Raw genomic sequence first — 14,035 nt, 5'->3', positions numbered from 1 at the left:
TGCATAAAATTTTTTACATCAAAAGAAAAGTAAAATGTATGTGAAATGGAAGACTGAATACTGAGCGTATTTAGGAGACTGGAGTGTGAACAGACCCAGCAGGTACAGTGTTGCTGCTAATTGGGCCAGCGCCTTGTGAGTGAGACACTAATAGACTGGGATGCCTCTTAATGAGGCAGGGTTCTCACTTGTCAGCTTGTCTTAATTACTCTCAACGATTCTCCCAAAGTTGACATGGGACACATGGATGCACTATTCCTGAATCTCTGATGGAGGGGGAATGTCGCTTTTTAGCGACATCAACTCGTACCATAATGCAATATGTCAGTTTAAAGTTATTCAGTATCACATACAGATGTATACATGTACATGTATAATGTATATTAACACACACACACATAAAAGTATAACTCACAACATGAAACAAACAACACAGCCTGCCAAAATGAATCTGCCTCAACACATTTATGCAGCATTGTGCATCATTCTTAGGAAACAAAGCCCCCATCAACTGCTAATTACTGAACAAGGACATGCTATTCATCAAGTTTTATCAAATAAATTACAGTAAATAACATTAATTTTTCTAGAGAAAAGATTACAGACAACCTTGTACTGACTGATATATCTATCATTATTTGAATATTGAGGCTTCATGTTACTGCGCAGAAATTTGGACCACTTGAGCTGCAATATTTTGCCTGGGGTGTACCAAAAAACTGATCGAACAACATTTGTAATGACACAATTTAAATTCTACACTGATGAGATGGCTCCCTGAACATGACTTGCAAATTTTGCATCCAAGCCAGAAATATGGGGTGTATTTGTAGGTACAACTATGAAACCATGTCATCGTGCTCATCATTACCCTTAGCTCTCGATGCACTTTTCTCGGAAGGAAGTGCAATGGCGCGCAACCACAAGAGGGAGCCCTTTTTGTTTTCCACAGGGCTTCCAATCAAACCCCTGCCAGGATTGTAGCCAGTGCAGTTGACCTCTGTCTCTTCAAAAACCAATTTCTCTTTCCTCATCTGATTACCAGTATCTTCGTCAAAAAACAAACAAACAAACTTATCGCTATTATACAGGCACATCACAATTTCTGGGTATGCCACTGGGGGACACTTCACAGGGTGTGTGTTGCAAACAGCTAATTGCATGGGTGGGACTACTATAACTACAATTGTGCTAGTGTGTCACAGCCAGAGTATGCCGGCATGTTACACGCTTAAATGAGAATAATTGCGCTCAGCGCTGGGATTTCTGACTCATTCGAGTTAAATTATCTTTTGCCGGGAGCAACACAAATATTGGTTTGTCCCTCAAAGCCCATAGTCAAATCCTTTACTATCATTCTCATTTACCAATCATGCTAAGAATCTCTCGAGGGGATCGTGATTTGCATCCTGTGCAGCAGAGCGGGGAGTTCCAGGTCGGCATGCACCGCTCCCGACACGGTGCACATTCGCGCGAACTCTAGGCGTGGTGACCTGACTGGATTATACCGCGCTCGTGTCCACGGTGATGAGATTTTCAGCTTCGGTTGGCGAGAAACTCCCTGGAAGACCGGTGAATTTCCTGACACTGTCAATCACCTCATCGTCATTTGCGCCGCACATCGCAACATTATGTTTGATAATACTCCAAGGACCACACTTTCAAAATGTCACCGACATTCGGCATGATGAGTTCCAGATGATGTTGGGATAGGAGAGCACGATTTTGACACAGAAGTTTGACACTTATCACCAAACGAAAAAGTCATAAATGTGAACTCATTGTCCTGTCATGCTGAAGAATGTATTCTTGATTTGGATTGAAAAGAACTTGTGGGAATATGACGTGCTTAACAAAGTGGATGACTGTACTAAACAAAATATAAAAGTTGTTAGCAGTGTACACCATTTAATCACTTGTAAAATATCTCCTTAGGCTTGGGCACAGTGATTGAGTACATTAATGTCAAAAGAGATTTGTGGGATGAATTCAAACATATGTACAAACACCTTCATTTTCGTTTTCATTTTTTTTTCTCCACATGCCAACAGCAAATCACTTTATACCATGGGTTGTCTGACAATCTTCTTTTGACTGACAACCGCCATTTTCCTAAACCAGTCATTGCCTATTGTCTGTTCCTTGAAGCACACCTGAAGACAGTGCCTTGCACTGCAAAGGCTCACACACCATCAAAGGATGAGTGATTTTCATTATTCTGGAGGTTTATTAATCCAAAAATGATATAAGGTTCTTTATTCTGAAGGTTTTATATTCCCAAACACGTAAATTCTGTATACCTAGTGGTTCGTTATAATGCGAAAATAAAACAGGTTTCATTAATACGATGTATGAACATATGTGGGGTTATTCCAGAAGTTTGTTTCTCTAGAAATGTAAAGATGGTGAGTACTATCAAACCTTCAGAATTACGAACATTATTTCACTTCTTGATTAAAAAAAAGACCTTCAGAACAACGAACCCAACTTTACTCTGGGATTAACTTTGGAATTACAAACATTCTGAATAACAAACTGCAGCCTCAAAGGAGGCACTCTGTTGGAGCAGCGCCCCATATGCTGTGGGGGAGGGGGGGGGGAGAAGCAAGGAGGAAAAGCATCTTTCACACCTGCAACATTCATGAATCCAGTTCTCTAAATTAATTCCTACACAAATGTGCCAAACGCATCCTTTCCCTAATCTTGCCACGGCCGACACGGAGATGGAGAGGCTAAGCAAATCAAAGCAAATTTGGAATACCGGAGGGTTTACCCGCAAGTCGCCGGTTTCCATTTATAGTCCTCCCTCGGCTGCCCCAGATCGGACTAATCTTTCAAGATGGCACGCTGGCGCTAAAAATACACCGGATCAGCCGCCCCTACTATTATCACTGTATCTTATACACGCCAATTTTGGCGCTGTGGTAAGTCCGCCATCTACGAAGATTATAATACGATGCAGCAGCAGAGTGCTTCACTGACGTCTAAAAGTAACATGAACCATGGGTACTGTTTCAATTTGGTGTCAGTGCAAGTGCTACTTTCAAAATTTCCAGCTATGGAAAGTTGCAGCAGTATTATAAAAAAAAAAGAGAGGAAGTAATTATACAAGCAAATTTTTTTTGGTGTGTATAAAAAAGACAAGCAACAGAGCTACCACAATAATCTGACAGAACCTCAATGTGCAACGTAAGTCCTGTGTATGAGAAGCTGTAATGATGTTCGCTTGGAATGTGGGTCACATAGAAGTAACTTGGCTATCAGACCTGCCAGGAGTTGGTAATTAGAATGAACATACGAGTTGAAACGAGTTGACTGGTTCTAAATGTACAGTTGTTAATAAGTGTTACCACTGTTTGTTTGAATAAAAAAGAAAAACACACAAAAACCCCTCAAAACAAATGGGTGGATGCATGTAGTCACTGTTGAAACTGGGGAAGCATATATATATATATATATATATATATATATCATCGCTGGGGTGACAAGACCTTGTATCTGCAATTTTGGTGAAAATGACTTTTTTAGATTAATGGTCAAATAATGGGTTAAGTGATGTCCTGTCCAAGTGCGAACTGGCATGTCAAAGGAAAGGCTATCCCATTCGCTATGGTGCTTTGGCCGCCATGTTTTTTAGCTTTCCTGAACATCTGACATTTTGTAGATACGAAGTCTTGTCGCCCCAGCGACGATAAACATATATGTTGCCAAAGACAAACTGGACTTTGGTTTCAACGTGGTTTCCTCTTGATGGGGGAGGGAAGGATTAAGAGTATGGCAGTGTGGGAGAATTTCACCACCCCGTGGATGTCATGCCAACTGCATCATCTCCAGATAGGAGCTCACTGGCCGTAGAAACATGAAACTTTACAGCTCGTGGGCGAACGCATCAAGCGGTATCTCGACTCCCCATCTACTGCATGCTGTCGTGGCGTCTGTGGCGTGAACAGCAAAAGTCATGTCATCACCGCAACACTTATCTTTTTAAAATTGATGACTTCCAACATCGACTGAGCAGTTCACTTGCCTACTGCAGCTTGCATGACTACAGCTCTGTGCGGGCGGCCGAATTGGAGATTCGGTGCACACCACGTGGGCAGAAATGCGATTAGATGATATCAGATAAGCAGAAGTGAATGAGAAGTAAAAGAGACTTTTGAGAGAGGTCTTTAATATCACACAGATGCTTTTAGGGGGTAGGGGGACATGATAAATGACAGGGGTGAATTACGAGAGATCAAATTCAAGCTATTGGAAACAAAATTAGGAGTGAAAACATAATACAATAGATCAAAGAACGGACAAGCTTGAGGAAATGATGGGTTGCAGAGTGCATGCATGAGCGGTACAGCTAAAATGTTGAGAAATTCAAATTCATTGTGACAAGGTGAAGGTCAGAGAAATTAGAAGCATGTGCAAAAAGTGGAAATAAATTTTCTCTGGCCGAGGATTTGGGGTCAAATGAGACATGGAGTCTTTCCACCCTCTCAAATCGGAGATCAATCTTCACAAGTACAGCCAGTGGACACACTCACACACTCGAAAATTTGATGTTCTGAAGCATTATGACAAGGTTGACACACAGATCACTAAAATGAGGATTATATGAAGAATCAAAGACAGAATTCAAAGCAAGTGATGAATTGAGAACTCAGCACAACCATGCTTGAAGTGCAGAAATAACTTGAGAAAATATTTAGCAAAAGTCTTGTGCCACGGACAGAGGAGCAAATAACTCTGTAAGACTTTGAACAAATTTTGTGTGGCGGTATGACAGAAAGATCGGTAATTGTCATCAGTTTTACTGTGAAAACCTAATTATCTCATCAAGGTTGACAAGAGTGAATACACAGTGCTGACGCCCTGCCAAATTAAACTTAATTTGAATGAATAACCTGTGAAACAACAAAAAATCAGAAATATTACTAATACATGCAATCATGATTGAAAAACAGCTCATCTGTCATAGCTGTGTCTTATCTTTCACTACAAAGATGGAGGGCTGAAGATGACTTCTTGAGATTGTATCTTGCTGAAAATTTGGCAAAAAAACCCACAAAACTTTCTCTGGCAGACATCAGTAAATTTGTTCACATACAATTACTAAAATATGTGGTAGATAGACAGAAAGAAGGGGGAAGGGGAGGGGGAGAGGAGTGGGGGAGAGAGAGAAAGATCAGCGGATAATGGTAGATTTCCTGGTGTTCTCATCGACGACTTGCCAGCAAAGCTTCGAGCCCAGAACCCTTAAGACAGCATCAACTTTGTTAAGACAGGCTGGGAGCAGGAGCAGGGAGGGGAAGAAGAGAGTGAGTGAGGTAAGGGAGAGTATGACAAGCAGGCAAAGATACAGTGAGAGGAGGTGAGTGACAGACAGACAGACAGACACATACATGTAGGATGAGAGACAGATATATGAACAGAAGGAAGGAGAAATGCAAGAATGAAGCTTATCAACTCTCCCGGGCCCATTGTCTCACAGTTCTAATGCTATTAAACATAATATACAGGTAGTCTTGACTAATGGTACAACAGGCTTCAAAGAGAGAAAGTCTGCAAAGGCTCTGCCATGAATGAGAAGATTGCAATATCTGAGAACAGAAGGAGATATAAAAAAGAAATGAAAAAAAAAACAACCCAGAAAACATGGTCATCAAGGAAACAGCAAATTGCAAAATGTGACAAAAAGCTGAACAGTAAAGGTGGCTTTGAAGCAAAGAATGGATTGGATGAATATTAAGTGAGTGAGAGAGAGATAGAGACAGACAGACAGACATATAGAAAGACAGACAGAGAGAAAGAGAATACGGCAAACTAGGAATAATAGCAAGAAAGTCTCAGATGGAAAAATTTGCCGCTTCCAGATTGTGGCCTCTTTGAGCGTGTACATGAAGCTCTAAGACAAAATCAATTGATTTTGATCCCTGCTTGTTCTGTGGGGCATGCAAATTTGGCATTTCCTTCCAGCAACATGGACAGGGATTCAACCTCAGCAGGGCCAAACACCGACCCGATCCTCCCCCCCCCCCCAATTTAAAAGAAAAAGAAAGTTTGTAAAGGACAAAACAAATCTCTAAAGTCTCCTCTGTCAAGGCAACACAAAAAGAGAAAGAAAAAGATAGGGACAGACAGAGGCAGAGAGGGATCGGCTTGGAAGCCCCTCAATGATTGCCCCGAGCGATCAGAGATTAAAGAGGATTAGCGATATGACAGCAATCACTCTCGATATCTTTTAAACCCCCAAACCTGGCATCAAACTCCTGTTTCTGCTGCTTGCACTTGGAGAAAGACAGAAGAAAAGGAAACAAACTATAAAAGAAAATAAAATGAGTCTCTAATGCTCTTTGATATCAACTGCAAAAACACGCTTTCCTCCAGTTGAAACATAAACATGTGACAAGGTGTTATGCTTCGTCGTTCCAAAAGTTGAGCAAACTGCTGTGACAATAGTGTAACAACAACTGCTCAGCAGAAGTAAACAAACTGGCATATTGGTCACTGCTACGCATGGCACAAGTACAAATTGTGTCCTTAGTAACCAGAGCAGTGATAGTGTGAAAACTGGGCACACGCTATTGCATGCCGGCACTAGTTGAGAGATGAACCTGCCTTGAATAGCCTGCCAAACTCGGGCAAGCCAAGTTTCTGGAGAGAGGTCTTGAAATGATTTAAGCTACGATTCAAGTAGCATATTTACATACCATGGTAAGAAGTATGAATACTTTGAGGTTATAGGATGTCTATAAAGCAGCAGGAAGAAGAATTGTCCACTCAGTTGAGTGAGTTCCTACCAGAGAAACACTACATGACTTTGGTGGTTTGCATTATTTGATTGATGAAGGCAGATGTCACAGTTTTGGGGACAAAAATCACGGCTGAATGGCAGCTGCTGACCCCTTCCGAGAAATTTGCAGACATTTTTTTTTCTCAGCGCACAGAGTTTTAGCACTGCCGTGACATCAGCACTAACTTCCTCACATCCACTGCCACATCAGCGGCATTCCGAGTGAGCATTGCCCTCAATAATTTGTGGCCATCGTCACAGATTCTACCGCAAAGGTTTTGATCGTGCCCCCTCCCACCATGTCTCATTTTGAGTAGACAAGCTGTCGCCATAGGAACTCCACTACGCGGAAAATGGCTCTCACGGCATGACTACGCATGGCCTTGAAATAAAGCAGCTCCTGACGTAAATATGGGACCAAAGGTATCACCTGTTTCCCGCTAAAGCGGCTCCCCAGGATAATTCACCTCATTGCATTAATCCCCGTCTTTCTCCCTCCCACGGTTTAACATCATCTGCACAACCCATCCACTGTTTATTCTAGGGAAGACGTCAAAGATTCTCTTGCATCACAAATCCACCTCCCACCCACCATCCACAAATTTGCAAATAAAGTCTCTGCAAACTGCCTTTTCTCCGTTCTCTGGCCACCGCGGCCCCGTGGACGTCACGTCACGCACGCTCTGCCGAGTCCTTCACCGGGGACTGACGTGCCCCGACAGGTGAGAGCTGCGACGCAACACGTGGAGCTTTCCTCCAGTGGAGGGTAAGAAGGGTGCATGAAGGGGGCAACATGGAAGGTGGAGGAAGGGGGGGCAAAAGTGTGGGGGGGGGGGAGGAGGGGTTGTTCGAGGAGATCTTGGCACACTCCTTCATTGCACCTTGATGGGGGCGATTTAGAGTCCTGATAGCCTATTTCCTGAATTGCAGAGGGGGCAAAACAACCCGCTCTGCCAGAAAAGTGCTTTGACTGACAGCGGAGGATGCTTGCCGTCAAGAACATCACATTTTTTTTTCTTTCATGACATCAAAGTGAGAATGAAGCAATATGGGCACCAACAGCCATATGCCAAACAGATTAGTGTAGCCTGGTTGAATATCCCAACAAAAATATGTGCATTGACCTCACCGCTTGCTTGTAATTTTTGTCCACACAGAAAAATATTGTCACTTGTGTCAAATTTTCCCACAACATAGCACCAAAAAAAAAAAAAAAGGGAAGAAAAATCGCAGATGAAAATTCCTCGCCCAAAGGTTTAACAGCACAGAAAAACATGTGCTTTTATAATCACATCATCCTCATGGCAAATTTCTCATCAAAGATGATTTGCTTTAGAATGTTCCCAAGAGAGTCATTTCTGAAATATCTAATTTTCAATTTCCTCTTTAAGATATCTACTAGGACATCAGGGAACTTAATGGCACACATGCAATCCCATGTAAATGTCAAATAGGAAAAACATTCCATCCCTCTGATAAGACATAAATCAAGGTTCAGTGAATAAAAACGTCACAACTCGTGCATTTAAGATAGTCCACTACACTTTCTTGCAAAGAGCAGGACGCAACCATGATAGCACAGTTTGTCCCACGCAAACCGGGAAAAGGGGGCAAACACAACTAACCATTTACAGTCAGCCAGAAGCGGCTAGAAATACTTAGCTCAGGATATCAAAATGTGGCATGTCAATAATACAATTTTTAAGCATTTAATAAGGAAAGAATTCACAAAAGAGAGACTGCATGCTGAGCATGTTTAGAAAACCAGGAACATGACATCCAGACAATATAACAAGGAATTCAAGATGGAAACACATCCAAAGTTTCTCCGAGTTCTCTGTGGGCACCATTTTCTACATGTGCACAAACATCTTGATTTTTACCTTGGCTCTTTTGAATTTGGAAATATGACACAACAATTTTCATGCTTGCTATGCAACAATGACAGATGAGAAAGATATATGGGTGGACAGATCCACTGAACAGGCAAGTTGTTTGCTGCTAGCAAGATAGAAAGAGAGACAGACAGACAGACAGACATGCAAAGTGAGTAAACACGAATTATGGAAGTCCGACAGAAACTAGCAGATACGGAGTGAAGGAGGATCGGGAGACGGGACTCACTGATCTTCATCTCCATCGACTTCTCGAGGCGGTCCATGCGCTCGGAGAGCTTGCCCAGCATGGAGCGCAGGAAGCCAATCTCCTGGTCCTTCTGGTGGATTGTCATCTGGAGCTCGCGGATCTTGTCGTCGGAGGCGCCGAGGAACTCCTTGATGCTGTCGTAGGGGCACTGGCCCTGGGAGAGGTGCTCCATGACCTGGACGGACAGACAGAGAAAGATTCAAGGGATGGACAGAACGACAGATGAATGAATAGGCAATGGAGTACTCGGTATCAACGCATCCCAGCATATTTGCATTTCACTTTTGGTTCGTCAACAGGATAGGGAGTTGTTTTTGTACGTACGTAGATTAAGAACATAAGACAACAAAAGGTGGTTCGAGGTCATCGTCCTCGAAACCACTACGGGTTAAGGATTGATAAACTATCAAAAGAAGTTGAAAATGAGGGGGGAAAAGAGTGAAACCTGGCATGGGTAATAGGTGTAATAATTGTTCATTAGCCCCTGGATCAAAGCACATCATATACAGGGGGGAGGGAGATTATTCTTGCTAACTTCTGTGAGCCGTCATTGAAAACAAAGTCAAGGAAAGACGGTGGCCTCACGCAGCGGATTAACAAGACAATATGGGGAGAGTGACAGAACAAAGGGCGTAAAGTTATTAAAGCTCGCAGGGAAACGACTGCCAAGCCCCATGACACACACAGTCTGTCAATATCTGTCCCCATGTGAGCAGGGCCATCTAAAATTGACTGGAGATCAAGTTGAGAAATGAAAGAGCAGAATGATACATGCCTTAATTCACGGGGAGCCAGTGGGAGACCTAAATTTAGACCACATCATCAACGGACACGCCCCATCTGAGCTTTCGAAATCACTATTTATATGTACAACATTTTGTTAAGTATACTTAGCTTTATCATATAGGAATGCTATGTAATAAATTGCCTGTGCACATCACAAAATAATGCTTGACTTGTTTAAATTGACAAACAAAGTATTTGCTCAAAACATCCTCACACTCAATGACTAAGGGAGAGCCTGACATCAAGCGATCAATGATTCAATATGAACTTTGACATAAAGCGTGAAATCCCTATAGATGTGGCATGATGTGCTCAATGCTGCAATTAGCTGTGATCTGTGAAACCTTGAGCAATTTATAATTATTGGGTTTTTTTCTTCTCCATGCATGAAGGAAAATGAGTGTAAGCTCCACCCTCGAAACCTACACGTCATCCCCCTTATGACACACAAGAAGATGACAGAATGGGACCATATCGCCATGATGACAAACGGAAGACCTACCTGCTCTCGGGTGCCCACGAAGTGGCAGCCATACCGCTGGTGGTCGCATTTGCACAGGTTGCAATTCAAAAGATGGGACTCCAGTTCCTGCACAAATGAGTTGAAGAAGCACACACAAAAAATTGAGAATAATAACTTTGACAAGGAGACTTATACCAGCACATAAAGGAGAGTTTGATTTGGTTTCTCGAATAGAAATCTCCTTTCGCCACTCAGTATCTTATTGTTTTTTATGCTCAGAGTGATAGGTGTGAATGCAGGCACAGTAACAAAGAAAGGCACTGCATACATACTATGTATTAATGGCTGCTCTTGAAGTACAAACGTACATATGATTTTGAAATTTTCCCTCAAACTTATATGCATATATATATATTATCATATGTACAAAGTACATGTACCGGCACATGAATCAATCAATCCAGTACATTAGTTTCTACGTGGTAATGATAACATATACATTTTGTGAAACGCTTCAAATAGCAAATTTTACAAAAAGAAATAAGAAAATAAAGATAAATGCAGCAGGATGTCTGGCAAACGAAATCTTGATTCATCATGTACACACCGTCTTAATCTTAAATCTAAATGAGATATGAACTTACAAAGTAATACAAGCCCAGAGCTTACAACACTTACATAATACCAGTCCATGATGCGAGGTGATTTCTCCTTCACTCAGCAGCCAACTGGCTTTCTCAACAAACTCCTCCAACTTTATGACAAATACTTTCAGAGGCAGGGAAGGTCAGAGTTAATTTCTCTCACTGCCTATTACACAGTTCGTTTCAAGAATACAGTATTAGTCCGCGGTCCAATCCAATGATTTTCTTACCATCTTGAGCACGAGCGGGCAGTCAGGGTTATTCGGGCATCGGACACGGGCATAACCGCACTGTGACTCGTGGTCTCTATGGAAACGCAAAAACACAGACAAGATGTAAGTTGTAGACAAAGGGAATCCATCCGAGAGCAGATTTTTTTTCGCGGGGACAAGGGATCTAGAGCGTGAAAGAGATGGATCGGAATGAAGTAGGACATAATTAATGACGCGACCTGCCTGCGGAGCCGGGCGAGCGTTCCGAGGCGTGTGCCCGACCACACCCAAGCTGCAAGGTCAGAGTGGAATTGGTGTAGGCATTAATGGTAATCCAGCAAAACGACGGTCGGTTTGGATATCAAATAATGACCGCATCCCCATCACAGCAAACAGGAATGTGTATCTCAATCCTCTTTCTCTCTCTCACTCTCTCTGAAACAAATGCCCTCAGCTGATCGGGACACTCCGAACACACTGCTCATCGGATTCCGCTTGTTTTGACGTCGGGGTGAAAACTCTCTGCCCTTGAACGCAATGACCACGGATTACCTCGAGAGTCCCCACGGCTTTGGCGTTCGCGCTACCTATATCCCATGTTTGTAAGACCATTTTCTGGATGAAACACATCACAAGATAAACAGGACTTGCCAAGGGCAAGAACAGCAATGTACAATCATGACTTGTCATTGGCAGTTTTTAATCAGTGTTCATACTGATGAGGCAAACACTTCTCACATTGGACCCCAGGACAGAACATTTTTTTTTTTTTGAAACTGATAAGTCAACTCTTTTCTCACATCAGATTAGACTAAGAAATTGTAAAAATTGCACTTCCCCTTTTTCAGTTTCTGCTGTGAATAATTCCTAGAAGAAAAAAAATGAAGAAGAAGAATGAGGTGTCTAAGCCTTTAATCTTGAAGACAAACACATTAAGACAAATGTTGTTTTGTGAACGCTTGCAAAAGCATCAAAGCTTGACAATGCAAGGAATGACGCATAACCACGGAAATGTGGTGTAAGTGCACACACACACACAAAAAAAGAGTCACACAACATCCCAACATTCTTCATAAGAAAATGGAGTACATTTCTTCGAATTTTTCCATGTTTAAGCTCATCAACAAGTTCAGGGTTGATGACAGGATTTTTTTTTTGGAAAGTTATCACTCAAAGATTTTATTTGTTCACATTTGAAAACTCTGACGGGAGCTTTGTCCTGAGTAATGGGGTAGGGTGGGGGTAGGGGGGGGAGGGGTTAGGGGATGAACAGAGATTGGGGAAATATCAAAATAAATCTACACAGATTCCCGTAATGCTAATTTCCTACGATCTGAAGCTGGCATCTGTCAGGACAGGCGAGGGGGCTGTTGTAAGTGACTATCTCGACTTGAGAAGCCACTTCCTGTGTTGCAACAGTACTGCTTGTGTGTGTGTGTGTGTGTGTGTGTGTGAGTGTGTGTGTACGTGTGTGTGTGTTTGTGAGTGCGTATGCATGCGGTTGTGTAGATGTATATTTGTATTATCTGTGTGTATGCATATTACATGATTGTATGTATGTGATGAGTTTGAACATTTACAGTTGGGCAGCTAGCAAAGATGGTGTATGCTGAATATACATGTGGCAGTTCAGTTCTTTTCTCTCTTTTTTTTTGGGGGGGGGGGAGGGAAGTAGGTGGAATTTGGGGGTTATTTTTCACTTTGCCTTTCTTTTCATTGTCTTGTTTGGGTGTCAAGGGATTTTTTTTTTTTTTTGGGGGGGGGGAAGAAAAAACAGAGAAGAGTATTTAAGAGATAAAGCAAAAAGCACAGAAAAAAGGTGACATTGGATTATTATGAAGACCACTAATAAATGGTAAACCGAGAGACAAGAATTCCCTGGAAAAAGGGGCCACAGTTTAAGGAATGGAGCAACAACACAGCAAAATGTGATGTAAGAAAAAGAAGCATAGAGCATATGAAGTACAAATGGTAAAAGAGATGTACTGTATATTGATATTTACTATAAGAAGCTGTTAAACTGACGACAGGGTACAGAATAATGGAGTCGCCTCAAGAAAGGCGTGGATAGGACTAAAGGAAACGTAACTGCTTGATGACCAAGGGTAGCTTATGATTGGCGTCTGTGGCATGACCAGTCATTCACGCATATGTGATGTCCTTGTTGCCCAGGCAATAAATCAACACTTCTAAACCTAGCCTCGTCCAATATAATCACACTAATCCCCTTTCCACCAGTGGCCCATATTGTGCTCAAACTGACTACAAACAACACACCTTGATGTACTCAATGTTGCCAAAACTTATGCAAACTTTGATAGTCCTCTATCAATACAAAGTACTTGTTGGGGAAAAATGCATTAAATATGAAACATATTTTGCAGTCCCCAGTTGTTCATGTGTTAATTGAGGTTTAATCTTCTTATCTTCTAATCTCCTCCTTTTTTTTGGGGGGGGGGGAGGGGGAGGGGGAGGGTGAGGGGGACTGGGTTAACAAATGTTGCACTTACTGATAATTTGTAATTATGGGGCACCAAATGTGAAAGATATTAATTTCTATTTGCTTTGATAAATGTACTGTAAAAGTGGAAATTTTTGCGGTGTTGAAATTTTTGCGCATTTTGCACAACCAGAAACTAGCGTGAAAATAAAAGTATACAAATATTTTTGCCTGCTGCATGTTCCAGTATATGTGACGTCTTGATTCCATGGAATCAAAAACATGCGAAACTCTTCTCACTGGCCGAGCCAGAAAAATCAGTCGCACGAAAATATCCACTTTTACAGATAGTTCCCTTCTCAATAAAGTCAGTTTCCAGTAAAACTGTGCAACGCTGCCAACAAATTAATGGTCATATTACAAAATACTGACTGTTTATAACAATGCTGTGGATTAGTCCAGCAAAACACTGCACAGGCTTTTGTAAATGAACACATTCCTATTTCCTGATTTTTCATTGGTTTAAAAGTCTTTCTCTGTGTGTCCACTATTCAATTACAC

The 14,035-nt window shown here is 41.9% G+C and overlaps 1 protein-coding gene across 1 annotated transcript in view; it reads right to left on the bottom strand.

Moving 5' to 3' along the window:
- The window catches only part of LOC140231414 (E3 ubiquitin-protein ligase TRAF7-like), a 92,321-nt gene that overhangs the window by 25,885 nt on the left and 52,401 nt on the right, over window positions 1-14,035 (bottom strand). The window contains exons 7-9 of the mRNA XM_072311539.1: window positions 11,053-11,128; window positions 10,218-10,304; window positions 8,909-9,104 (exon numbers count right to left, since the gene is read on the bottom strand). Coding sequence (XP_072167640.1) covers window positions 8,909-9,104; window positions 10,218-10,304; window positions 11,053-11,128 — 359 coding nt within the window. The remainder of the gene's footprint in view (window positions 1-8,908; window positions 9,105-10,217; window positions 10,305-11,052; window positions 11,129-14,035) is intronic.

Source organism: Diadema setosum, chromosome 8, assembly GCF_964275005.1.
Source record: "Diadema setosum chromosome 8, eeDiaSeto1, whole genome shotgun sequence".
In the NCBI taxonomy this organism is placed as follows: domain Eukaryota; kingdom Metazoa; phylum Echinodermata; class Echinoidea; order Diadematoida; family Diadematidae; genus Diadema; species Diadema setosum.
Note: the sequence above shows the minus strand (reverse complement) of the source record. Positions and strands in the feature narration are given on the sequence as shown.